This window comes from Furipterus horrens, unplaced genomic scaffold (genome assembly GCF_987537825.1).
Source record: "Furipterus horrens unplaced genomic scaffold, mFurHor1.1.pri manual_scaffold_12, whole genome shotgun sequence".
Lineage (NCBI taxonomy): Eukaryota > Metazoa > Chordata > Mammalia > Chiroptera > Furipteridae > Furipterus > Furipterus horrens.
The window spans coordinates 88,473,857-88,500,655 of record NW_028327182.1 but is presented as its reverse complement, the minus strand read 5'-3'; the positions used below and the strand labels follow the sequence as shown (position 1 = coordinate 88,500,655).

The following is a 26,799-nucleotide window of genomic DNA, read 5'->3' as shown; positions in this document are numbered from 1 at the left end:
TAATAATGAACTAATTCTCTTAGTTCATTCAATCTCTTTCGAACTTCATTTAACTTCCTGATAAACAGCACAGTAAAGCATGCATTATTTTCATATAACAGCAGCCAGCATAAACAAAATTTCAACCTAGTCAAATATGCAGGGGACATGACTGTAAAGAATTTAATTTCAAGTACAGCTTACTCAAAATCCCATCATTTTATTTTTTCATGCTGCATTAGGGACAAAAGCATAAGAGAAAGTTCCAAGTGTTCGCTTTAAGCAGGTAAAAATGTTACCAGCTTAAAACTCAATGTCAAAAATATTCCTAGATTTCTTAATAATATCAAAAGTGAGAAATACAAAATACTCAATTTGAAGCCTAGCTCTCAGGCAAATCAGGTATGCAGGCATTACTGAGCATCTGTACATGGTTCCTGATTTGTCTATAACATATAGAGATCTATAAATTATATAGTATGTTTACCAAAAACAAGAAAGTTTAAGTTTTTATTAAGTGCCAGGAGATACGCCAATGATTTTTAATCCTTAAAACACCTCTGTGAATAGGTCTGTTATTATCCCTATTTTGTAGATGACACAGAGGCTAAATGAGAGTAAGTTACTCATCCACGGTGACACGGCCTTGAGAGAACAATGTATAATTTCAGAGCTATCTGACTCTAAAGCCTGGGTTCTAAAACCATTTGACTAGGGAAAACTTTGAACAGCAGCTGCACTATTTCTAATCCTCTACTTGGACATGGGAATACATGAGCTCACAGACAGTACCTGCATTACAATGTCACATACCTCCTGGACAGCCCAAAGGCGGCCATACAACACACAGACACACTTCTACCACTGTATCACTTAAGAATGTTTAACATATTAAATAGACCCAGAATTTATCCCCATTATTCAATTCTAATCCATTTAACAGTATTTGTAAAAGTGTTTACTGGAGTTTTTCAGTTGGATTCAGATGGCCTTCATTTTCACTCTCATTCTGAGCAGCCGGAGGAGCGGCAGCGTAAGGAACCGATGGGGTCAGGCTGCTGGGCTCCCCGTTGAGAACTGGCGCTGAGCACACAGGGGCAGAAGGGGCGGAAGCCGTGCTTCTCTGATCCACACTCCTCTGCGGGGAGGCTGAAGGAGGCACAACTACAAAAACAAACATGGCATCAAACCGCAGGCGTTCAGTTTGTTTGGATGTAGAAAAATAAAGAGCAAAAATCATTAACACCTTAAATTCCGCATAAATTTTACTAACGTGAGGATATAACATCCAGATCCTTATTCACATGTCCCTCAACCAAACACGGTTAAAACAGGAAGAACAGAGACAGACAAGATGGAGACTGACAAGAACTGGGACAGTCTACCTTTAAAAACAGCTAGCGCATTCCAGCGAAAGCCCCCGGTAAACCCGGCTCCGGGTTAAGTAGCGCAAGGCCACACCGTGTGTGACATGCAGCACACAGTCACACATCTTTGCCGGGCAGCCCCAGCACAGGACGTCCCTAAGCGTTCCAAACCCATAGTTCAGAGGTCACTGTATAGCTGGTCTCCAAGATTAAACTTTTTTATTCCAAGAGATAAAGCAAAATTGTTAGTGACCATGGTACATCCATACCATGAAACACTATTTAACAATAAAACATTCGAATGAACGATGGCTAATCCTCTGTAGTCCTTGAACTACATTTTAATTACTTTTCTGTTCACACAGATCAAAGAATATCTCATGCCTTGAAAGACAATAAATAAAGATTAAGGACTCCCGCACTTCTCTGTCTCCTGCCACTCCAACACTGCTGTGACTTACCTCCTTCTCAGAGCCACAGCCACCATGATCCGTTATCTATGTTATCAATTGCTATGGCTCGTTTCCGGAAGTCTCTTCACTCTACGCCTGAACTGTTCCTTTCCCTGCTGCTTTTCAGTTTTCCAGTGGGAAGAAAATGACTTTTTGGCATCATCGGTAGGCAGAGTGCTACTTTGTTTACGTGAATAAAACTGATCACGAAGCCCGGAAAACAACTTGCAAATGCTAAGGTTCTCTTAGTTGTGTTAACCCGTTTTGGAAGGATGTGTTGGGATTAGATTATACTCTAAAGGAGGAGACTAGCAGGGGTCAGGGGGAAAAAAGGGGTATGTTTCAGGGTAGAAATAGTAAGGTTCTTTTGGAAGTGGCAGAGAAATAGAAGATGCAGGTAAAGAATAATTTTTTAAAAAAGGAACTCCAGAAATGTTTCCATCCCTTGTTTATTCTTTAAGAGGGCAGTGGAAATGCTGAAGAATATGACCAGTTGAGGTTGACCCTGCTGACTCCATCTCCAAGAGTCCTACTACTAACTGCAGGTTAAAGGCAGGAACCAGGCTTGAGAAGGTATGAGGACAGCCAAGTGAGAACTACCAATTAGATTTAATTAGACAGAGGCAAGTAAAACATCTGCAGAGCAGAAAAGATAGTTTCTACAGCATAACAAGGATGATTACTGACCTTCCTATTCTCAAGGAGTTGACTATCATATACTTTTTAAAAGAATGTAAGTTATGGAATTTCTGCACTAAACCATATGTACTACACAGAAACTTTTTTTCTATCTCACTTTTTAAAAAAATAAATGTTTTCAGTTTTTAAATAAAAGTATTAGTTTGGATAAGTTTTTCTTTAAGGGAAACTTTTGAATATATTTTAAAATGCAGCATTATTATGTCCAATTACCTTCTCTTCTACTTTTCCCTTATTTAAATCCTACCAAGTTTCAAGGCCCAGCTTTATCTTTTCCCTTTTCTAAATTATAGAACAGATCTACCTATTTGGCCTTTATCCTACACTACCTGGTTACTTAAAAAGCTTTTCACGTATAAGTTCTATCTCCCCACAAAAACTACAATTGTGTTGAGGAACCATGTGTTCGGCAGTCACCAAATACTTCCTAAGCAACTGCTATCGCTGTGTGCCATATTCCACTTCCGGGTTCCCCACCTAATGCCACTGAGCCAGGTTTACTCACATGATGAGTTGTTCAGATGCTGATCTCGAAGTGTATGAAGTTCTCCAAGCAGTTTGTCCATTTTTTGCTTCTTTTCCTGTAACACTCTCATTTTGCTAAAAAGTTGGACTTTCTCATCAGGTAAATGTTCTGAAACTGACGGATTCCTGCTCTGGGAAACCTCCCTAGTTAATGAAAGACTTTCTGCCTGTCTTCTATTATCTGGAACAGCTGGAGGCTTATGAGAAATAAAAGAAAAAAGACTAAAATAATTAAAGGTTGCATTCTCATTTTTAAAATGCATAAAAATTCTTCATAATAAACATTTGCCTAGAATGTACTGGTGGATGAATATATGACTTTCCTATTCCTAAATTGCTTAGTGCTTCCTGATCTGCCACTATAACATATACATAAGTTTTAAAGACACATAACTACACAGTAGTCTTGGACTCACTGAATGTTATTATCTGGATCTAAATTCAGTTATCTACATTAGTCAAGCAATGCCACATTTTATACAAAATAAGCCTTCACAAATATCATTCTCTCTTGCCACTTTTTCAGAACCATCATTTCTAAACCTATCAGTTTAACTTCTTAACTTACCAGGTTTTCCTACCACTTCTTTCCTATGTTTCTCTATTTTTTAAAAAAATTATGAAATATTTCAAAAATCCACTAAGGCTTAGAAAATCAAGCAATGAATGAACATCATTTAGCTCAGTCTAAGTTTAACATTTTGCCACATTTGTATCAATTCTTTTAAGAAAAATATAACCTTATAAAGTTAAAGCTCTATACATACCAATCCCCAATCCCATTATTCTCTTCAGAGATAACCACAATCTAAAATTAGATATCTACCATTCTTATACATGCTTTTATTCTGTAATGCCTATGTATGCATCCATGAAAAATATACATTCTTTACACACTTTTAAACACAAGCTATGTGGTATCCTCCTTAAATTGCATTTTTGGTCCTCAGCTCTGGTTTAGCTGAACAGCTACTATAACTGGTTATAGGATTTCACTCTATGTGTATAACTTCTTAGGCCATTTTCCTGTTCATGGGCATTTAGATTGTTTCTGATTTTTTCCTGTTAACAGAATGCTGCACAAACACTCTTGTATATATCTTCTTGTGAACATGTGAGTTTCTTAAGGTGGGACATTGAAGAAAATATGCACTAGATATTGCTAAATAACTTCCCCAAGTGGCTGGGCCGTATGTTTTTATTTTCAATCAGCGGACAGAAGATATTCCATCTTCAATTACTCATTTCCGGTGGAGAGGTATTAATTCACCCTTTCTTACTCAAAGCCCAAGGATTGAAAATCTTGCATTTATATAATTACTTTAAAAGGTCAACAACTTATAAACTTATTAACTCCAAAATTAAACTTAAGAATTTTCTTAAAATCATTAGTAAAATACTGCAAGGACATAGATTCAAACATAGTAAGTTTTAACATTGTGAACTTTAATCTTTGAAAGGGAAAAAGAACGTGTTATCCAGTAGCACACAAAGGGAACATTTCACTAACCATTTCATTCAAAGTAGATTTTCCTCCAATTTAGTGTTTCTCAACGTAGAGTTCCCAGACCACCAGCACTGGAACACATTGGGGGAGGCCCACCCCAAAGGTATGAATCGTAATTGTGGAGGTGGGAGAATCTCAGTGGCCAGAAATCTACTTTTTTTTAGAACAATCATATCAAGTCATACTTAAACTCAGTCAAGTTTTAGCATCACTGTTTTAAATAATGTGACTTTAAACTCAACTAGACTGAAAAATTGTTACCTGAGAATCACAAAGCTGATTATGAAAACGTTGAATTAAATCATTCAATTCTTCATTTAGTTCAGATGTGATACTGACTCCAGATAGGCTACCTGTAGTTTCTGTTACAAATGTAAAAAAATAAAATTTACAACTATTCATTAAAGCAAATAAATAAATATAGCACCTTAATTTCTGAGAAGTTAAAAATAAATTTTGGGGAAAAAAGGAATTAAAAAAACAAAACAAAAACCTCAACATAATTTGAAACTAACCATCAGATTTATCAGTCAACCAATTATTTTATGGTTTCTATCTAATCTGAAAATAAAGAGAAATGGACAAAACTCTAAAATGGTGGCTCACCTTTTTCTGCTTCAACATTCAAAGAGGGATACTGTGCCCTCCCACTTGGGAACAGTGGCTGCATGGAGTGGGGGTGGGGGCAGGTCTGCAGTCTGGGTTGGGGGAGGAGCAAGGACAGATGCATCTCAAACAGAGCAGCTGATGCTGACAGGTCTGTCTCAACCTCCCCCAGCAAATCAAGGCTCTAGTGCAGGGGCTAGCAGACATCTTAAAGATTTGGTTAGGAATAAACATGCTAGGCTTTGCAGAAATACAGTTTTTGTTTCAACTCCCCAGCCCTGTCATTACAGAGCAAAAGCATTCACAGACAATACATAAACAAACCGGCATGGCTGTGTTCTATAATACTTGACCTCAAAAAAAAAAAAAACAAACTTGACTGCAGACAGTGGGCCAAACCTAGATGGCCACAGTTTGCTAGGCCCGCAACAGACCAGGTAATTTACTGAAGTAACTGCTTGCAATACAAGTCAGACTGAAGGAGCAGTTTCTCTCTTCCTAGGCAATGTTCTGACAAGGTAGATAACAGCTTCTGGCCTGCCACCAGCAGCCCGCCTGTGTCCTCCCCAGTTCGAAGCGTCACGGCTGGAAAGAATCCCAAACATCTAGTCCAAACTATTGTAAAAAGAAAGAAGTTACAGCCTAGGTAACTAACACACCACGTTCTAGTAGAACAATGAAAGGAGCACTCTTTTCCACGGTAATTATGTTCCCTCTCACCTACCAGAAGACTGATTACTATAATTCTGGTTTCTCATCAGTATATCTCTGCAAAATCTCATGACTACATGAGGAAAATCTGTTTTAAAATTATTAACCCAAAATTCTTTCTGAAATACTATATAAATGAAAACTGTCATTCATTCTACTCCTGGTCCCTGTCTCACAACAGTACACATTTTTCTTAAAAAAAGAAAAATTATCCGCTTACTTAAAAATAAAAGTTCATATTCATAAATAGAAGACCACTGACCTAGATCTCATAGATCTGATGCTACTAAAATTCCATATAAGCTTAGGGTGAGTCACAAACTCTGTGTTAAGAGTTCCTTTTCTATAAAATGAGAATAACAAAAAAAGCTCTGGCTACTAACCTATAATTTTGTGATAATCAAATGAAATGATGTTAACTATTTGAAATAACATAACTGTCACAGGAAAGTCTCTGAAATCTGACACTCCAAACTTGAAAAATATTTAAGAGGTTAGTCATTAACTAAACTAGTATTGGTCACTGGTAAAATATTTTTTTCCTAAATATAAAACCTAATGATATTTTGAATTTTACAAGGGAAAAGTGGAGATGAAAATCTTGTAATCAGTAAGAACAGCGACTGAATGGCTATATAATGATTACAAAGAGTAAGTTATTTGCAGGTCACAAAGCTCCTTATGAAAATGGAAAATTAAACTATGCCTCACAGAGGCTGGGGCTGAGCCAGGGGCTGGGTGTGGACAGCAGGACCAACTGAGTACCGACAAGGTGACCTCGGCGAGGACCGGAAATGGAGAGTCCACAGAGACCCGTTACTATGAGACCAGGATGACAGACTGCTGGAAAATACACCTTCGCTTTACTGAGTTCCAATAAATGAGAATTTGTTTTGAACATAATAAAAGATTAAACACTTAGTTTGAAGATGATGAAACAAATTAAATTCAATACTAAAGAATTAAATTTCCACCTAAATTTTACATGGCTATGAGGGAAGGAAGAAAAAAGAATATTTCTGAGCCTCAGGAAGGCTGTAGAGATAAATATAGTCCAAAGGAACTGGATACTTAATTGAAGTAACAGAACTGCATAACCTCAGAAGCTAAAGCTCTACAAATCTAATCACCATCTTACTTAAGGTTCTAACCCCCCTTGGGAGGCAAAGTACAGCAATCCTACTTAAATAAAATACAAAAGGTGGAGACAAAAGCATCAACAGCACTGTCAGTCTGAGGTACAAACACAGAACTACAGCCTGTCCCCTTTACCTCTTAAGGGTACTCTCTGATGCAAAGGAGAGCGAGCTGGCTGTCTGCACGGTACAGTTTGGTGGCCAGGAGTTGTCCCTGCAATCTTTTCTGCATAACCAGAGAAAAGCATAGGACAGGGTAAGCCTTACATGTAGGTTTCTAAACTAGTAACAATCAAGATCTGACTAGGTAATAACCAGCATCCACCTTGCAATACCATCACGCCTGGCTTACACAAACAAACGACACGCCGGGACTGTGGCCTACCGGAGTCGTCCACCACAGTGACAGGCTGCTCTCCTTTCTGCTGCAGGGCCAGAAGGGCGGCCTGTCTCCCCTGCAGCGCTCGCAGCTGCTCCTGATGCTGTAACATCCTTTTTAACAAATCATGTTGCTTCTTCAAGTTTTCTATCTCTTCCATAGGCTCCTGGTGAGGATCTCTGGCCTGGAAAATACGACCAACAATATCTATTAAAATTCATGGGTTTATTTCAACTACCAATATCAAAGTACGTACATAGATAATAACTTAGCGTTAAATACGTAACCCTAGGCACAGTTTTAGTAAACTTGAAGAAAAAAGAATAAACCTATAACACAGAGAGAGCCTGCCATGTTAAGAGTTAGGTAATTTCATAGCAAAGACCATGAGCAACAGCTTAGCACAAAGCGGCAGGAACAAAAGGAAAGACGGAGGCGCACAGAAGAGAAGACAGTAAAGCCGGGGCCTAAGGGGCTACAGACACTGTGCACACCCCCACAAACCAATGCAGGATCCAGGGCGCACAGAAAGGGAAGATCGAATCGTACCAAGTTAATGCCCACACGTATCCTTGAAAAGTATCTTTGGAAAACACCACTTCTAAGTGATGTTTAAAAAAACAACAAAACAATTTTAAAAATACATTAAAAATTTTTTTAAACAATTTTAAGAATTGGTAATCTGATGCAAAAGACTTTAACATACTTGCATCACATTATACAAGCAAACAGTAAAGGAAAAATTTTATATTTTGTACCAAAAATATAATTTTTCTTTTAAAATAAGTTCATTTAGAGTACTCTGCCATTCCCACACAAACTCTAGTATTTTGCCTAAACGTATAGGATGAGATTTTAAAAACTAAGTTTTAAAAATTTAAGACTATTCAAATGCAACCCAACAAGAAAAAATAAGCCAATTAAGCAAAAACACAAATTTAAATATGATTAGGAAACAATAAATTATAAGCCAAATTATGCCTGGAATATATAGCTTAATGATATTTTCCATCATTAATTTGCCTTTTTAAAAATCTTATATTTTAAGATTTTAATGATTTTACCTAATATTTACATAAACTATTTCTATTAACTTCAAAATGTATAGCACATTCTTTCCTGTCGAAATTCACCTTCTCAGTTCTGGCTCGTTTCAACACTATTTACATCTCAGAAAAATAACATTCGGAAGGGGTGGGATAATAGTTAACTTTCTTACATTTGACCCAAAATAATTTCATCAAAGTCATTAGTAACATGTAAAACCAGACCCAAATAGGTACAGATCTCAGTGGATTGAATGACTAGGAGAAATGTGTCCAAACTGATATCAATTACGAGAAGAAACACTGCACAATTATAAGACAAAATGTCATCTAGGAAAAAAAGGAAAACCTTTAAGAATGTATACAGCTCCATCTAACTTAAAATTCTCCCAACTCTCAAAAATAGTTCATACCTCATGGTAAGCTGAAAGCTATTTAATTTTAAAGAATTTACTAAACAATTTAATACTATGGATGTTTACCCTTTATAAAGCAAACTTTTTAAAAGTACTTTAATCCTTGTCACATTTGCAAAACTGATACTCTAAAGAATTCTGAATTATTTATTAAACACAATTATCTTCAGATTTTCCACTAATCTAGATTTTTCACTGATCTAAAAATGAATTCCCAACAATTTTCAAAATTAGTGACGGTTTCTTACTGCATGGTAACTTTTGCATCCCTAAAAATAACACTTCAGAAGAACACTTAGAAAACCTGACCTAGGGGAGGCAGGTGGGGGCTGCCATCACATACCAAGGGGAGACAATGCGCAGGAATAAGGACACACCACGAGAAAGGTGCGTGCACCCAACAGAGACCAAAAGGTGAGCCAGGCCTGTGTCCACCCTTCAAACACGCATTCAACTTCCTGCGTCACTTTTGTGAGAAACGCTCACAATAAAAACTGGAACACAGGACTTGAGCAGTAAAGCGAGGCCTTTATTCACGAGTCTGCAGAGCCGGGCGCACCCTCACAGCCAGGAGAATGTGCGCGCCAAGTAGACAAAGATGGCTGGTTTTATAGTCTTGGCTTCCCCACCCTGAAATTGCCACCCTAAAGTGATTAGCTTCCCCACCCTGAAATTGCCACGGCAAAGCGAAATTGACCAGCCTCCTCGCCCTAGAGCAACAGCGCTCCCCCGCCCCTCTCCTTCTTCCCCGTTTCCCCATGACTGGTCACTCCGGAGTTACAATCTAACACGGTATCTAAACGCCCCTTCTGTGGTTTGTAGATATGCCAGTGCTGTCAGCTCCTTCTCAGAGACCCTCTAATTACATTTGCCCTTAGGACCCTTTAATTATACTTGCCCTTTGTTACCAATGACTTTTTACTGGTTTGGGAGTCACTATGTCCTTGTTTCTAACACTTTCAACACATTTTCAGTTTAGACTTAAAAATTAACTTGGGCATTAAATCCTGAGTTAGATACAGGTAACAGTCCAATTTCAGAAAACCTGAAGTCTTCTCTACTCAGTTGAAGTTTCTCCAAAAACTGTTCATGGACCCAAATACGTGTATGCACGGTACATTCCTCAGCTGAGGACATGCTGATTGATTTTCAGACGGGGACACACACACACACAGAGAGAGAGAGAGAGAGAGAGAGAGAGAGAAGCACTGCGATGAGAGAGAGACACCTCTCAGGGGCCTCTCAGACATACCCTGACCGGGGACCGAACCAGCCACACAGGCAGGTGCCGCCTGGAAAGGCCATCTGCGTCCCTTCAGTTTACGGGATGACTCTCCCATCAGCCAAGTCACACGAGCCTGAGCCCAAATATATTTTTATAGCTGAAAAGCACTTCAGATAACATGCACTCCAATTTTTTAAATGTGAAAGGTGAGGAATTATAAGCCCAGAGGAGATAAAGCTATGATTTAACCAGTATCACAGGGGAAGTCCTGGGTTCTAATGTAGTATTTTCCAGACTATACTATCTGCCCCACAATTATGCACTTGAGATAGTTCTAAATTCAAAGTCTAAGTTACGGTCTCTGAAGAAGCATAGTCTGATGTGGGAGACAAAGTTAAACATTCAATGACTAGAAATAATGAAAATAATAGCAAAAAAGGGTAAATGGTATGTTTAAAAGCTTATAAATGCTCTAAGAGTTGGAATTCAGTGTCAGGGGAAAGGTGAGTATGGGAAAACAATGAGGACTGGAGTATTTGTGGAAAGCTTCTGCTTAACAATTAGGCAAAATATCATCATATCCATAAAATACTCCAAAAAAATGACTGTGCCCTTGAGGACATTAATCATCACCGATTAAGCTGCAACTCACAAGACTGCTTTGAGCTCTGAATCTCCGTTAAAACCTCCGATGTTTTTTTCCTGCTCTGCTAACAAAATGCTACATTTTGACAGGATATTAAAGAGGGAATGAAGGTGGGATAGAGAGAAGGACATTCTGCACAGCAGAAAAAGAATAAAGTCGGTTGGTGGGAATTAGGAACTTTTCTAAGAAATTAAAATAATTTTATGAACAAAGTACCGACAGAACAATCCTAGGATGGCCCTAAGAATCAAACAATTAATCAAATTAGAATAAACTCCAAGAAGCAAGTTCAAGAGAAAATAATATTCATTTACAAGGATGTTAATAAAAGAAGCTTAAAAACAGAAAAGCGGTTTTTAAAAGCAAATGTAAACAGGCTGATAGCTCTGGGAGGGTCGGGGGTGGGGGTGGGGGGGCAGGCACAGAGCAAAACAGGAAATAATCTGTGGACACCCCCCCCCCCGCCCCCACAACAGGGCGCTGACTGCCGGGGGTGGGGGAGAAGATGGAGGTGGCAGAGGGGCTGGGGGGATAGGCAGTAACCATAAAAAATGTAATTAAATGAGTAAATAAATGTAAGGTCTTAGGAAGAAAACTGGCATGTGCTTTAGTAATTATCAGCCCGGAAGTTCTGTTTGTCATGGTTCAGAAGACTTAAAAGAGCAGACGTTCCAAAGGACATCTACTGTACTTCCCATGCACTTTCTCTTCTCCGATGCCAGTCGTTTTAAAAATAATCAGCCACTTTATTTACTTTTCTGTTACACTGGGGCACCTTCTGCTTCACACTTTGTAGTAGCCTCACCAGAGCTGATTTCAAACTGTATCCTCAAACTTTTGTGGGAGCCACGGTGGGAATAACAACCTAGAGGTTAAGTTTTGCCATTTTTAAACGGACAAAAAAGATATAAGTACCTAACAGAAAAGAAAGACTAATCGTAAGTAATAAGCTAGTAATAAAACATATGAAATGTCTTATTTATACTCAATTATTAAAATAGTCCTTTACTCTTGCCAAATGGATATGCACTTTCAGAAATGCTATTTTTTATCAAACTTTTTAACTAAAACTACACAAATGGTTGTCTTTAAACCTTTCCTGGCTGCCTTTATGCAAATCATAAAATTAAAAGAAAGAATATTTAGAACAAACACTGGAGGAAAAACATTAGCAAACAAAGTCAAAGATTAAGTATTTTTCTTAAAAAAAAAAAAAAAGGCAACAGGCCCTGGCCGGGTCGCTCAGTGATCAGAGCGTCATCCCGATCCGCCAAGGCTGCAGATCCAATCTCCTGTCGGGGCACATACAAGAAGCAACCCATGAATGCATAAATAAGTGGAACAACAAATCAACATTTCTCTCTCCCTCCCTCCCTCCCTCCCTCTCTCTAAAATCAATAAATTTTAAAAATAGTTAATCTAATTTAAAAAGGCAACTAATGGTCAAGGCAAATATTTTGTTATATTTTGTGTTATATCTTGAATTCTCAATAGCAAAAAATAATTGTGTTATATTTTAAGTTCTCGATAGCAACAAAGGGGAAAGAGATTAAGTTTCAAGTCCTTTGTTATTGCAAATTCAAAGCAGCTGTCAAATATAATCCATGGAGAGAAGTATAAGAAAGCAAAAAAACAAAATAAACGAACAAAAAAAACCCTTCAAGGACAGCATTCTAATAGAGCAAACTACAGTACACTTAACTATGTTAATATATGAGTGATAGCAATCAGTAACAGAAAAGGAAATACAGAAGAGGAAACGTGAAGGAACGAGTTGCTCATTGAAGACCCCCCAGGTTGATACAGTGAAGTATACGTCGGAGGGAAGTCCACGTTTCCGGCCACGTTTCCTATTAGGCCTCAGCTCCCTGCCACTCTGAGGGGTCCTGCCACCTGGACTTGTAGCAACGTCAGTGCCTGAAACCTGTTCTTGGGAAGCTGAATTCCCTAGTTTGTCCTCAATGCATGGCCGAATTCTCAGACTAAAAGACGCTGCCTTTATCAAACAGTATAGCATATTAATTTCTTAAAACAAACTCCTGTTTAACATACAAGCCAGCCTTACAAATAAATACAAAAAATTTACCAGTGCATTTTTTAAAAAATCAATCCATCCTCCCCCAAGGGTCAATAAACTTAAGACTTCCACTTTTCTGTACACTGGACTATTGCTTATTGTAATCGTCTTAACCTAGACAATTTCCAAGTTATACAACTGCTGAAGCATATTTTAACATTTATGGTGCTGTTATTAACCAACTTTCAAAATACGATTTTCTGTTACGAAAAGAATTCTCTTCATGGTGAGCACTACAGATAAATTACAATAACTACTATTTTCCACCCCATTGGCCCGCAGCCCTTCCATTTCCGCTGGAATGAAACGTGAGGAAGAAACTATTCCCAGCACCACTAGAAACAGGAAGACCGTTTCCCCGCAGTAGAACCTATTCTTCTACAGCTGTTATGATCAAGGCTCTGAGTATCTCCTGGTGAAAATAATGTAGGAAAAAAAATTCACATTTCCTCTTCAAATTAACAAGGGCGGAAAAGAGAAAGGAGGCATGAGAAATGATGCAGGTAAGTACTAAAAGGAAACAAACCTTCAAATTCCTAATGCTGAATGGCATTTAGAACGTATTCCAGAAATAAAAGGTAAGCATACATCACGTTTTACAAGGGAAGCTTTACTGGTAACAGGTTTTCAAGTTTACTATTGCACAATTACAGGGGTATCTGTTAAAATTACTTAAAAGCCAACTAGTTTCAGAGCACATTAATTTCTATGAAGTGTATTTTATAAACCTCTCCTCAAAATTCTGTAAATTCCTGATTATTTTTCAAAAGATGTATTTCGGCTCCATTTCCTATTGGGCCTCTCAGTTCCCTGTCACTCTGAGGAGGCCTGTCACATTTCCCTTTTAATAAATCTCATTTTGCAGACTCAGAAGTTAATCCATTTTTCTCATTGTGAATAAATCACAATGAAAATGCCAACTTGTCCCATTTTCATCTCAAATTTTTAGTCATTTGATTTGCTACAGCTGTAGGCTAACCTGAGAAATAAAAAATCCTAATTGCCTTAAAATGAGTCCTTAATGGCAAACAAACTGGGAGACTTCCACTAGACAACATGACATGCAAGGATACTCTATACTTAGAGCTGTTACATTCATGAATTTGAACTTTCCCAGTGCAGTTCAAAATGAGTAAAGCTGTGCTAAATGAAACAAACTAGAAAAACCATGTTTCTGTAAGTTGAAGATCAGAAATTATTAATTTTAAAAGCAACCATTAAAACTATTTTTAATATTAATAAATAAAACCCTTAAACTTCCATGTTTAAAAAGAATATATTCAGCATTAACAATTTGAGGTTTCTTCCCTGAAATACACTTTTCATTAAGAAATGCCTTTAAAAATATAATCTTAAAAAATGGCAGAAAAGTTTAAATCTTCATTTCTAGCACTTGAATTACCAAAATGCTGCTTACCATGGTATCTGAAGCTTCAGCCTGCACACCTATGTTTAGGGATGTGCTCTCAGCTACAGAACCAGACCCCACAGCTGAATCTATAGTTCGAACATCCTCCTCCTCATTTTCTCTAGCCTGAAATATTTTAGTGATATAAATCATACAACTATTAAAAAGGGCAGTAAAATTTTATAATGGATGGCACAATTTTCTGAACACATGTCGACCCCTCTGAGGTGGCATCAGAATGCTACTGGTACATGTACACTGATATACTACAAAAACAACTCAATACACATTATTTAAAGGGTCCAAAACTTACAAGGATCTTTTGGAGAAATTTCATATACGACTTTTCTTGTTCTTTAAGGTGATCTATTAGGTGAGTAAGGCGCTCAACATTAGCAGATCTTTCATTTTTCTCTACAAGATCCTCCCGCATGGAACTAGCTTTAGTGATATAGTCACGGATCTGAACAAGCCTGCTTACAACCTGCTGGGGAAATAGTTTTTAAAAATGCATGGAAGTAAACAGTATGTAAAATTGAGCATAATTCATTCAACAGCAAAAATTTCATAGATTTTAAATTTCAGCTTTAACAACAAAAACATTTCTAATTATTGTATAAATTCATATATGCAAACTATCTGAATCAAATTTAGAATTTAATCAAAACATAATCAGCAATACTAAGAACTCCAATTATTGCTAATTTTAAAAATTTCAAAATTAGTGTTAATTTATATTACCTGAAAATATTTACTTATAGCCAAACTATTATTTATATAAACTTTTCTGTTTATATTTATTTGTAAATAAAGTACTATAAATACTTTTGAAAGTACTTTCAAAAGGATTATATCATCATTTAAAACAACTGTTATAACAATCTATTAAATCACATTGCTCCCAACCCTCTTTACTAAAAATTGGCAACACAGCATTTGGCAGATAAACAGCAGCCTTGATTTATCTGAATGTCATTTCTACAATCACTTTAGATAAAAAAGAAATTTATTTTGAATATATCTGATAGATTATATAAAGTATCAGAGAGTACTTTAATTCTACTTAACAAAAACACCTATATGCATAATCTAATACAGTTTTTTTTAAGGTTACTGTTGGATACTTGGAGGTTTGCAGAGGCAAAGAGCAGAAGAAACGAACTGGAGCACCTGGCTGCTCTCCATTGCAGGCTCTCCTCGCCCATCTTCCCCGGAGACTTGGCAGTTCTGCAAAAGGTCGTTACTTAGAGCAGAAGCAAACAACTCTTTGCACTGTGCTGATCCAGACACCTCTCTCCTCTGCGGACCCCCGGCAGCGCCCTTGCCCTTGTTAGTATTAATCTGCAGAGGCACAAAGTTGAAGGGCTTTCGGTTCTCACTAAGCTGACGTCTGTTGTTAGCAGCTGTTGCTCTGCCTTGGGAATCACTTCCAATGCTTCTCTACGTATGAAAAAGAAACCAAGTCCACAAACATTAATCATTTGACAATTTAAAATTTCAACGTTCTTAGTTTCACCATCAGATATTGATTCAGTTTGTAGTATGATATACAACAGATTCAGATCTATGAAATTCCACTGAAATATCAAAATTTGCTTAGTACAACCTATTCCTAATTTTATCAGACTGTTCAACTGATGACTCTCAGCGAGCTCAGTCTACATAAAATACTAGGAATATGGGCCACATTTCTAACTCACAGTGCTATTCTTACTTGTTCACAGTATTTTGTGTAGGCTTCGGACCCAATGAACCCATGTGGATTAATATGAACACCAGAATGAAGAGGAGTCTCTATGAAGCACTGTGTGAAAAAGTACTCGGCTTAGTGCCTGGCATATGTGTTAAATAATTACTAAATAGATGACCAAATGATATATGACCATCACCATAGCAGACTTGATCTACCTTTATGCACATTTGGAAACCTGTTTACCTCCGTGAAGTATGGATGTAACAGTAAAATATTAAGAGTTCATTATCATTTACACAAAATGGAATATTATTCAGCTTCTGAAAGAATGGAAATCCTGACACATGCTGCAACATGTATGAACCTTGCAAACATTATGCTGAGAAAATAAGCCCGTCACCAAGAGACAAACACGTGAATTTCATTAACACTGAATGCAACGCCACGGCCAAAGTGGTTATACCTAGTACAAGACAAAGTACCGTCAATGCAGAGACAGAAAGCAGAATGGCGGTTGTCGGGGGGCTGCGAGGGGGGAAGAATGAGGAGCTGCTGTTTAAGGGGAACAGAGTTTCAGTTTTCCAAGATGGAGAGTTCTCTGACTGGGTGGTGGTCATGGCTTCACAATAAGGGAAACGTATGTAATGTCACTGAACTAGACTAAAAATGGTGAAGATAGTTAATTTTATGTGTATTTAACCACAATTTTAAAAAATAAAGCTCAGCATCTTTAAAAAGAAGTTCATTATCATTTCTCCTTGCTCGTACCACAAAACTTTACTTCAGCGATTACAAATACAAACCAGTTTTATTCTAAATGAGGTTATCCAGCACATCCCACACTGAGCCGAAGTATAGTCAAACCTCGGTTCTTGAACCTCTCGGTTCTCAGACAGCTCAGGTCTTCATTAAGATCTTCACAGAAAAATATCTCGGTTGTCTTAACAAAACTCTGGGTCCCGACTGTCTACCCAACAACCCTCTTGTGCTGATACCTGTATGATCGGTCACGCATCTCTCAGGAGACAAAGGGGATTTGATTTTCAAGCAAATCACTTCTCAAACAGTTTTCTGGAACAAATCAAGTTCTAGAACCGAGGTTCCACAGTACTCTAAAACTTTTCCTTAATAGCAATCTTACTCAGTACTAACATGCAAAATTAGGTTTCCTAATGAAATCATTTAAGTTAGTCATACAGTTCAGGAGCAAAGTCCAAAAAGACTTTTCCTTAGCAAATTTAGAAATAAGACTTTGTTGCCCTACAAAGAATACAGTACCACCACAGATTAAAATTATTTCTGTGTGCACAGAAACTAAGAAAAAATAATAATAACAGCTTGATTTTTTATTAAGACCAATTATTTAATCCACTTTTAGCCCTTCCCACAGTCATACACTGATTTTTAAAATGGCTCACTAACCTGATCTAAATCACTGAAGTTTATCCGCTGCTTCAGTCTCTCTAATTCCGCCTGCTCTGGGACAGACATCTGGGTCATGTATCTGCTGTGCGGAAGCGTATGTGGGGTCTTTGTCCTGCGCCTTCCAACTCCTGGTGACGACTCCGGAGAAATGTCATTGGTCACCCTCTTATCACCTTCTACACCAAACTTTTTCTTATTCTTTTCTGATGATCTATTTGCCTTCTTCTGTTGGCCACCCCAATCCTTTAAAAAAGTAAAGGCAAGAGTTAATATGGCCTCTATCAAGCCAGGAGAATAATTCTAAAATTTTGGCCAGTCTTAAAAATGACAAAACACTTTTCCCATAAATATATGGTCTTGGAGACAATTATTTACTACTACCAATCAATTTCCCCCCATTATGTCTAGTAACTAACTAACTCAAGTTGATATCTCTTACCTGCAAACAAAAATGTCTTCACTCACACACAAATAGCCCAGCATCATTTAATATCTTGGCCGGCAAGAAAACATGTGTTTCCTTCACAAAGAGTTTCAGTGAATTTTATTTAGCTAAGTCAAGGGAAAGGTGCATTGTAATTATTAATAGTCAATGCCACACCATCAATAAAACAATCATACCATGTTGTTGAGTCGGTCATCAACACCTTCACTGCTCCAGTTGGGTAAATCCTGATCAATCATGCTTTCTTCAAAAGGACCTCCTCCTGCGGCCATACTGGCTTTAACACTTACTATTCTGTAAAACAAGTAAAAACTAACCTTTTTAAAATGTAAAAAAAGACCTCTAGTTTTTAAATCATTCCATGAAGCTTAGCAATATAGAAGAATCTCAGAAAAGTTGATTTTATAGGATAAAGAGGCACTGGCAAATCACACTTCACAAACAAACTGATTTAGCTGTTGTAGGCCTATCATGATTAACATGAATTAAACAGCTGGAGTGATGGGGAGGGAAAGGAAACCCTATGAATAGCCATTATGTATACTAGCATGCAAGCTTTAAGGTTGTTTCATTTAATTTATTCAACAAAGTCCTACAAGGTAATGAGGTAGGAAGAAGGTATTAATAGCTAGAACCTAAAGTGCTCTTTGAAAAGAGAGTAATACCGCTCAAAAACCTGGACATTTGTTTTGTGTCCAGGATTCAGAGGTAAGGAAAGGAGAAAGAAAGAGAGGCAGAAATACATCAATGTGTGGTTGCCTCTCACACACCCCCAACTAGGGTCTGGCCTGCAACCCAGGCATGCGCACTGACTGGGGATCAAACCCGCAGCCCTTTGGTTCACAGGCTGGCACTCAATCCACTGAGCCACTAGCCAGGGCTACAGTAATTATTATTATAAACTATTATTTATATAGAAAGACTTCCAATAATCAAAACACAAGGTATGTTAAAAAAAAAAGGACCAATACAAGCAAGATTTCCATGGCAGAATCTATAGGAGTTGGTGACTATCATATGATGCGGGAGAGGCAGCAGTGAGGAAGGAAGAAAAGGATGTCTCCTCGAACTTGTAGCTTAAACAACTGGGTATATGACAATACATTCAAAGCGATTTGAAAAGCAAGAGGTCTCTGGTGTTGAAAAAAAATGATGAGTTCGGTTTTAGAAATGTTGAGGTTGAGATACCTATGGTACACCTAATTAAATCGGTCCCGCAAACAAATAGCAATCTCTCGGAAGGGAAATCTAGGCTGGAGAGAGACTGCAAATCACCCACTCATAACAGACTTGCAGTGGACAGAAGGTTCACAGAGAAAAGAGTAACAGAAAAAAAGACTGAACCTTGAAGGACACTGATATTTAAGATACAGACAGAGGAAAAGAACATTGAGAAGGTCCAAAAAGACTGGAGGGAAACCAGGAGAGTATACCAGAAGTGGAGAAAAGTATATAAAAACAGAGGATATAATAAAAATGCCAGACATTAGTCACATAAGAAAAGTGCTGATGATGCCCTTCCTCATTGAGAGCAACTGCAGCAGGGTGGTGAGGGTCAATTCCATAACTGTAACCCACTTACTAATGAGAAGGGGAAAATATAACGGAAGTCATTAGGACATTTTTTTCAAGGAGTCAGTCTGTGAAGGAAAGCAGGTGGCAATGGTCATGAAGAAAGTTTTGTTAAGAGAGAATTATCTTGAATATGTTTAAAATTTGTTGGGAAAGCCTCAGTAGAGGAGAGATACTGAAGATGCAGAAAAGGGGTGAGAAAACAGCGTGTGGTCTCTGAAAAAGTGAAAATGATTAGAACCCAGGGCCTAAGGAAAATGACGAGTTTTAGACAGGCAGAGAAACATCTCTTTATTGAAACTAAAGGAAAGAAAAAGGCGGAACTGGAAAGGCTGGTTAGCGGATTTTGAGGTAGGACGCTGAAGGAGAGTTCGTAAGGGATCTGAAGGAGCGAGACTGTTCATCAAATGTGAGAGCAGGTGACATGGCGTGTCTGAAAGGGTTCCAAAGGGCAGGAAACAGGAGGACTGGGGCAGTCAGGACCCAAGTGACCGCAGGGACCGCGGACGGACGTCCCAGCTGCAGGATGAGCTTTCTCCGCAGCCGTGCTCATGGGCCTGGGTTCCAACGTGCTGAGACTCGGCCGGGAGGTTTGACAGAAAGACGAGGAGGTGGAAAAGCTGCAGCCACTGGAAAACAACTGGCGCAGTTGGCACAGGAAGCTTGGAGGGGATACGTAAAAACTGTTCTACTTTAAACAAGCGCTTCTAGGCACCCTGCGGCCTACTAAATAAACTACGTTGAAAATATTACTTATAAGGCTCACTGAGCTTATCTGGCTCTCTCATCTTGCAAGGACATGAAATGCAAAAATACTACGACAATTTATAAGCTACTCTCAGTGACTGATCTTTCTGAAGAAACTCCTGTTGCAGAATTCTCACTATAGGGAGGTATACAGATCTAATTAGAATATCACAGCACTAATTACCACCAAAATAGCTGACTAAGATTTACTTTTGAAATAAGAATACAAAGAAGAAATTAAAAGAAATTTAGTAATCAAATAAAGAAAAAAGATTATTTTCCTAAAATCTTTAAAATTCAGATATTTTTCAAATGGCAATAAATTACTCATAACCCTCTTTGGAAATACCTTACTTCTCAATTGATTATTTTAAATCAAGGTTTGAGAAACACTCGCCCAAATAAAATAATGTATTAAATACAGTTTTTTAAAAAAACACTTAAGAATCACAAATAACCAAAGTTGGCATTTTATGTATCAGTACAAGTTTTCTAAAGGTTGCATTATTTGGGGTATTCCTTCTCCTGATCATAAAAAGGAAATACTCCATATACTATTTTAAGTCTTAACACAATATACAACTGAGTACTTTTAATGGGAACTGAAAAGGAAATGCCTAAATATTTGGTATTACATACTGTTTAGTCAAAGTTTCATCTGAGGAATTTCTCAATTTCTTCTCTGTACTTAAGATGTTCAAGTACCTAAAAGATCATACAAGATCCTTTCCAGTTTACTGAGTTTTTCTAAAAAGTTCAATAATTTTCTAGAAGTTAAAATATCTCTAAAATTACCCTCTTCAAATTAAAATAAAATTCCAGCCCTGGCTGGGTAGCTTAGCTGGTTAGAGCATCATCCCGATACACCAAGGTTGCAGGTTCAATCCCAGGTCAGGGAACCAAAAAGCAACCAATGAATGCATAAATAAGTGGAATTACAAATCAAGGTCTCTCTCTCTCTCCCTCCCTCAAATCAGTAAATAATGTTTTTTTAACTCAAAATACTGGGAGAGGGTAATGGATTGCAACACATAACTGCCACCAACAGACACCTGACTAGACCGCACTAGGTAGCAAGTATGCATTAGGTCTATCTTAACGGTTACTCTACATTCAACATTTTCACACCAACAAAATTTAATACATCCTTGCTTTCTACAAAAACAGGTAAGAACCCTGAACTCAATTAATCTTCCAATATACAAAATTCTGCTTGCTAAGACCTCTCCGTCCCTATAATTTATATCCAAAATCTGTGACACTTTCTTGTCATCGATTGCATATACCTCTGTGGGCAAATCCGGAGGCCCTATCGAACCCCTCCATTCTCAGTGGTGACAGCTCTGCCGAGCACCACTTCTGCTGGATCACTGCAAACATAACCCCTATACATTCCCCAAGTGTTCCAAACATTCCTCCTACTTCTTTGGCTTCAATAAAATCCCGAATGCTCTGAAAGCACTATTTCCTTGAAAATTCTTTCTTAAAAATGCTACTCTTTTAGCCCCTGAGATTCACGGGAAAGGACACCACTTGCAGACCCTTATTATTTAGTTAACATTTAACCTCCCACTTCTGAACGAATGAGCCAGCAAACACATCCCTCTCCCTACCGCAGTCACCATTTCCCACTGGGCTCTCCCCAAGGGAATCCTGTACTTACAAGCAGTGCATGGTGTCCCTCCCACTTCCTTCCCTGCCTGCATGACCTGAACATGTGTAATTTTTATAAGACAGGCCTCAGCTCCAATGTCCCCCCCCTCACCCTCTCTATTCCAATAAGGCTTTCGCTCTGAACCGGTAATTCGTTCAAGATCCTGAACTTCCAGAATCCCTCTTTCCAACCCTACGTTTCTGTATTTTACTTCTCTCACTTTCTCATTCCTGCTGAACTTGTCCTTGACCCTGTCATTTCTCCCTCCGGGAATCCATTAATCTGGGCTTCCTAAACACAACCCCAGTAGGCCATCCCCAAAGTGCCTTGTTAGCATTCTTACCTACCTCCCCTATCTGCCTATTCTGTCAACTCAACCAGTGGCTTTCCGTGTCTCTTCTCAGTCTGCCAGCGGGAAAAGTCCTACAACGGCACTGCCTGCGTCCGTTATTACAATAACGCTATACTGTATACATACACATGTACACACACTCTCTCACATTTCTAAAATGTAACTTTACTCCATGAGGTAAGTAACCTGGTCTGTTTCGCTCACTGTCTATCTCTAAGTACTTTATAGACATTAAGGAGCACGTGAAGGCACTCAATTAAATTTGTGAGATGAATGTACTGCTATGTATTCCTTACTGGCTCCACGCCAAATTTCCTAGTGTGATAATTTCAAAAACTTTATAGATTTTTTTCCATATCTCAAATAACTTGCCCCCTTCATAAACAAACGGCCAAATCCCCTATTCAGAAAACCAAGTTCTTCTAATGAGTTAGCCCAATAGCCATATGTTTTTGTTTCACCTTATCCATCTTCCCTACTGTGTTAAAGGGAAATTATTTTATTTTACACTGTATACCTGATTTTACAATTCTTTTTATCTACCAAACTGCTACTATCTATATACTTTCATGTTAAGAACTCTAATGCACACGCTCACATTTGACTTTACCCTGAGCTCCATTTTTTCTTATCCTATTCTGTTACAATCTTCCAATTAAAAAAGAAACTACTACTGAAAATTATAATTAAGATATAAATCCACTGTCCATCTGTATTTTCTCATAAGGGCCAGCTTATGTCACAAAAAAGCTGAAGGTCTGGCTGCTTTCCTAGAAAGCAAGACATTAAACAAATTTAGAAAAAGAGCTGCCTTAAAATTTTAACAGAATTAAATTCAGACTGAGATTTTACTAAAAGACCAATTATTTCTAAAACATTCTTAACAACAATTTCCTCTAATCCTCATCTGTTATTTAATTTCTAAATTGTCCTTAGCAAACTTAACTTTCTCCCAGTGAACTTTAACTTTAACTGACTTTTTTCTGCTGGTCAGAGTATCTTTACATAACCAGTATTTGATAATGCACTATGCATAGAAACTGATGTTTAAAGGAACTTTAGACAGCTAAAAAAAAAAATATAAAACTTCAGTCAACAGTATGTATAACAAGCCCAAAAAATAGTTTATGAATAAAAAATAAGAGCAGGTAACAGAAAAGTTGTACAAGATTACTTAAAAGTAAATGGATTTGGCTATCCAAACATTGGTTCTAGGAGACTCAGTCTGAAAAAATCCTATGAAAAGAAAGACATTTCAAAGGCATTACATAAACTATGCCACATTTTAATAAGTAGAAACGACATGGCTCCTTTGTAACAGAAATATGAAGGTAGACCCAAGCGGCGTGCCAAAAAGCAAGGCAGAGGCCAGCAAACCCAGACTGTACTAGGTGTAGAGGGCCCTCAACCATGCACTGGTATTCATTCGTCTTGTAAGTCTTCACCCAAGACGTATTTATTGATTCCAGAGACAGAGGATGGGCAGGGAGGGAGAGAGAGAGAATCACTACGAGAGACACATGGATCGGCTGCCTCCAGCACACACTCAAGCCAGGGACTCTGCCACAACCTAGGCACGTGCCCTGGCGGGGAATCGAACCTGCGACCTTTCCATGTATGGGACAAGGCTCTGACCAACTGAGCCACACCAGCCAGGGCATGCACTGGTATTTTGAGAGCAGTCCGCATCATAAAGTCCCGTTCAACTATAATACAAAGGACAATAACGCATATAATGATGTCAAATTACCTTTTTGGAAACTAGTTTTTGCAGCTCAGAAACAGCTTTTTTTTTTTTCCTGCGCCACACTTCAAAGCTGCTGTCTGCTTTTGAGGAAAAAAAAAAAAAAAAAACTTTAGAAAATTCTTTATAATATGAAGCACATAATAACAAATACTATATTTATACGTAAAATATATTTTAAAAAGCAACAGAAAAGAAAAATCCAATTCATCAACATCTTAAACTCAAGTTACTTTAATCCTTTTGGGAAACGACATGTATGTTTAAATCCTCCCAACGTGGAAGATCCTACCGAACAACGTGATACCTCAATATCTACTTTGGAACAGACTGAAAGTGGTTAACCCTAATTATCTTGTACAGATCCATGCCAAGTTTCCTCTTCAGAGGGACCAAGTCATTAACTTCCCATCACTCAGACTATTCCAGAACTTGGTCTATCCCGTGAGGGACAAAAAGTTTCTTTACATGAAAACCAGCTACTCCATGAAACATACCCTTGTCGTTGCAAAAACACAAGGTTTTACCTTCAGTTCAGAAACTCAATATCTGAACGGCTTCCGGGGGCTCTCCCCGAAAAGGTGCTGGGGAAAGAAAGAAGCAGGTGCACCCCGAGCGCTGCAACACCCACTCCAGTAACCCGAGAATCCCAGCAGCAGTTATGGGCAGGGGTGGTGGGGGCGCCCTGAAAGCCCGGCCTCTGCCAGCGCCGAAACACCATCCGTCGCCCGCAGGGCAGACGACACAGCCTTCAAACCCGTCCGGGGAAAAAATAATAATAACAATGTTTTTCAGACAAGGCGCGCTCCAGGCAGTGGGAGGAAAAGTTTGGAGGAGCCGCCTCCCTAGCGGGGCCTAGCCACCATCTAATCCCCAAACACCAGTCTGTGCAAAACAAGCAGCGCTTCCCGCATCGCATCTGGCGCTTAGTTTTCCCCATCCCAGGTCCTCCCTACCCGGAGCTGCAGGGAGGGATGGAGACGGGGAGCCACGGGAGGGGGCAGGCAGTAAGTCAACGTCGCCCTCGCAAGAATAAAGCACCGCTTGGCCAAAGTCAGGAACGCCCCCCCCTTCCGCCCCCCGCGCCCCTTCTGCTCTAAAAACACCCGAGACAGCAGAAATGCCGCCGCTCACAGCCCACCCCGAAAGCCGCGTCATTCCTGACCCGCCCTTTTCACCCCAAGTTCTGGGCCTTGAGACCGCACGGCATAGAATTTGGGGATGGGGTGGGACGGGACGCAAGGACGGAGACCAGAGCCACTGAGGCCCCCGGCTGTGGAGAATGAGACCCCCTGCGTCTGGGAATCAAACCACAGCCTGGCTCCACTGCCTCCACGCGACGGACATTCCTGAGGACCCCGGGACGCGGGGCGGCCTCCTCCCCCGGGCCCGAAAAAGAAAGGGGCGGGGAGGCAGGAAGGGGGCTCCGCCGTCGCTAACGCGTCCCTAGACGCTCACCCCGAGATGGCGCCGGTCGCTCCGGGCGAGGGGAGGACTGGCTGCCTAGGGGACCTGCAGCAGGCGGGAGAAGAGCCAGGAGCCCGCAGAGAGGCGTGGGCCCGACGCCCGGCCCTTACGGGGTCAAGCATTCCAGAGCCGTTGCTCTCCCGCCGCTGCCGCCGCGCTGCCCTCGGTTGCCAAGGGCTGGGGACGCGCAGCAATTACCTGCAAACGGAGCAGCCACTCCTGGGACTAACGGTCAGCTCCCACAGCCCGCCGCCGACCGCGGTCCTCCCCTAGAAACCGCAGCAGGCACAGTCCACAAGTCCCCTGGCTGCCGCGGGCCCAAAGGCCGCCTTTCCTAGCTCAGCCAGTCGGCGCCAACCGCCGCAGCCACCGCCATCTTAGGATCTCATTGTGGTGGGAGAAGGGGGGAGGGGGGACTGCAGAGGGGGCTCCGCTCTCCGGGAGACATGCGCCGTCTCCGCGGCAACAGTCGCGCGCAGGCGAGAAGTCGCCGGGGCGCGAGCCGCAGTGCGATCGACGCGCTATACTGCAGTCACGTGACCGGCCGGACTCTCTGGCAGCACCTCTGGCTGCGCCGCCCTTGCCGATTACGCCGACGAACCAATCAGAGACTACACATCCCAGAATGCCCCGGACGCGAGTTAGAAGCGTCCGCAGGTCCGCCGACCCAGCATGCCGTGCGCCTCCCGGCTCGCGGACTCAGGGCTCGGGGCCTGTGCGGAAGTGGGTGGGTCACCCTGGGCGGCCGGAGGAAGATTGGGGGCGCGTTCCTGTTTTCCGTGGGGGTGTCAGCTCCGGACGGTGCCGGATGGAAGAGGAAAGACCAAAGTCCGATGTCGCTCCTGTATTCCCCGTCCACCCACATCCCGGTCACGGAGAGATGGAAAAAAAACGGGCCCTTTACAATCTAGTCCTAGTTTCACACGTAACGAGAGAAATTCCCGGGAGTTCATTGGCCGAAAGGCATGTAATTAGTGGGAGAATTATAAATGTAAATAATGCCACCTTGGATTAATGTCCTACTTTTACTTAAGAAGAACCAGATGTTTACATCAGAATTTAATTTTGATAAATTTTCCCTACGACTGCGCTGTCTGAATTCTTGACATTCTTTTCAGCAGCAGCTTTTTTTTTTAATGGTTAGTAAATGGACCGGTTCGTAAAACAAAATAAAAAAATTCGACAAAGGGACAACTAAGGCTTTCGGTGGGCCTACCGGAAAAAACTGGTCAATTGCATTTGAGTGCAAGGGCATTCTCCTTATGCGGTTTATAATCACGGATTGTTTGTTCTAAGCAAAATGAAGGGGGAACGAAGAAGGGGTATCTGGGTTCCAACAACAAAGTGTTAACAAAAGCAATTAGCAGAGCTCATCGCAATGCATAATTCAGGGGTGACGCTCTTCCGGCCTGCGGCAATTGGCAACGGTATCCAGGTGCAGGCTCCGTGCAATGGTCTAAGACACTTTTTTTTGGTCATACATTTTTTAATACTTTCCGTGTGGCTCACATTGCTCATTAC

The 26,799-nt window shown here is 39.9% G+C and overlaps 1 protein-coding gene across 2 annotated transcripts; it reads right to left on the bottom strand.

Annotated features, from left to right (window-relative positions):
• Positions 1-937: 937 nt before the first annotated feature.
• On the bottom strand, positions 938-25,811 carry LOC149996558 (pericentriolar material 1 protein-like). 2 transcript variants are annotated; one of them, XM_090258661.1, is made up of 12 exons: positions 25,477-25,811; positions 23,818-23,894; positions 17,919-18,036; positions 17,295-17,540; positions 15,350-15,619; positions 14,493-14,663; positions 14,189-14,305; positions 7,368-7,545; positions 7,119-7,208; positions 4,791-4,891; positions 3,003-3,219; positions 938-1,143 (listed from the first exon to the last, which is right to left on the bottom strand). In XM_090258661.1, exons 3-12 carry the CDS (start codon positions 18,012-18,014, stop codon positions 938-940), a joined length of 1,692 nt encoding a protein of 563 aa, XP_090114787.1. In that variant the 5' UTR covers positions 18,015-18,036; positions 23,818-23,894; positions 25,477-25,811. The 2 variants fall into 2 exon arrangements, with proteins under 2 accessions (XP_090114787.1, XP_090114786.1); XM_090258660.1 differs by lacking the exon at positions 14,189-14,305 and having other exon boundaries at positions 14,493-14,666.
• Between the last annotated feature and the right edge of the window lie 988 nt (positions 25,812-26,799).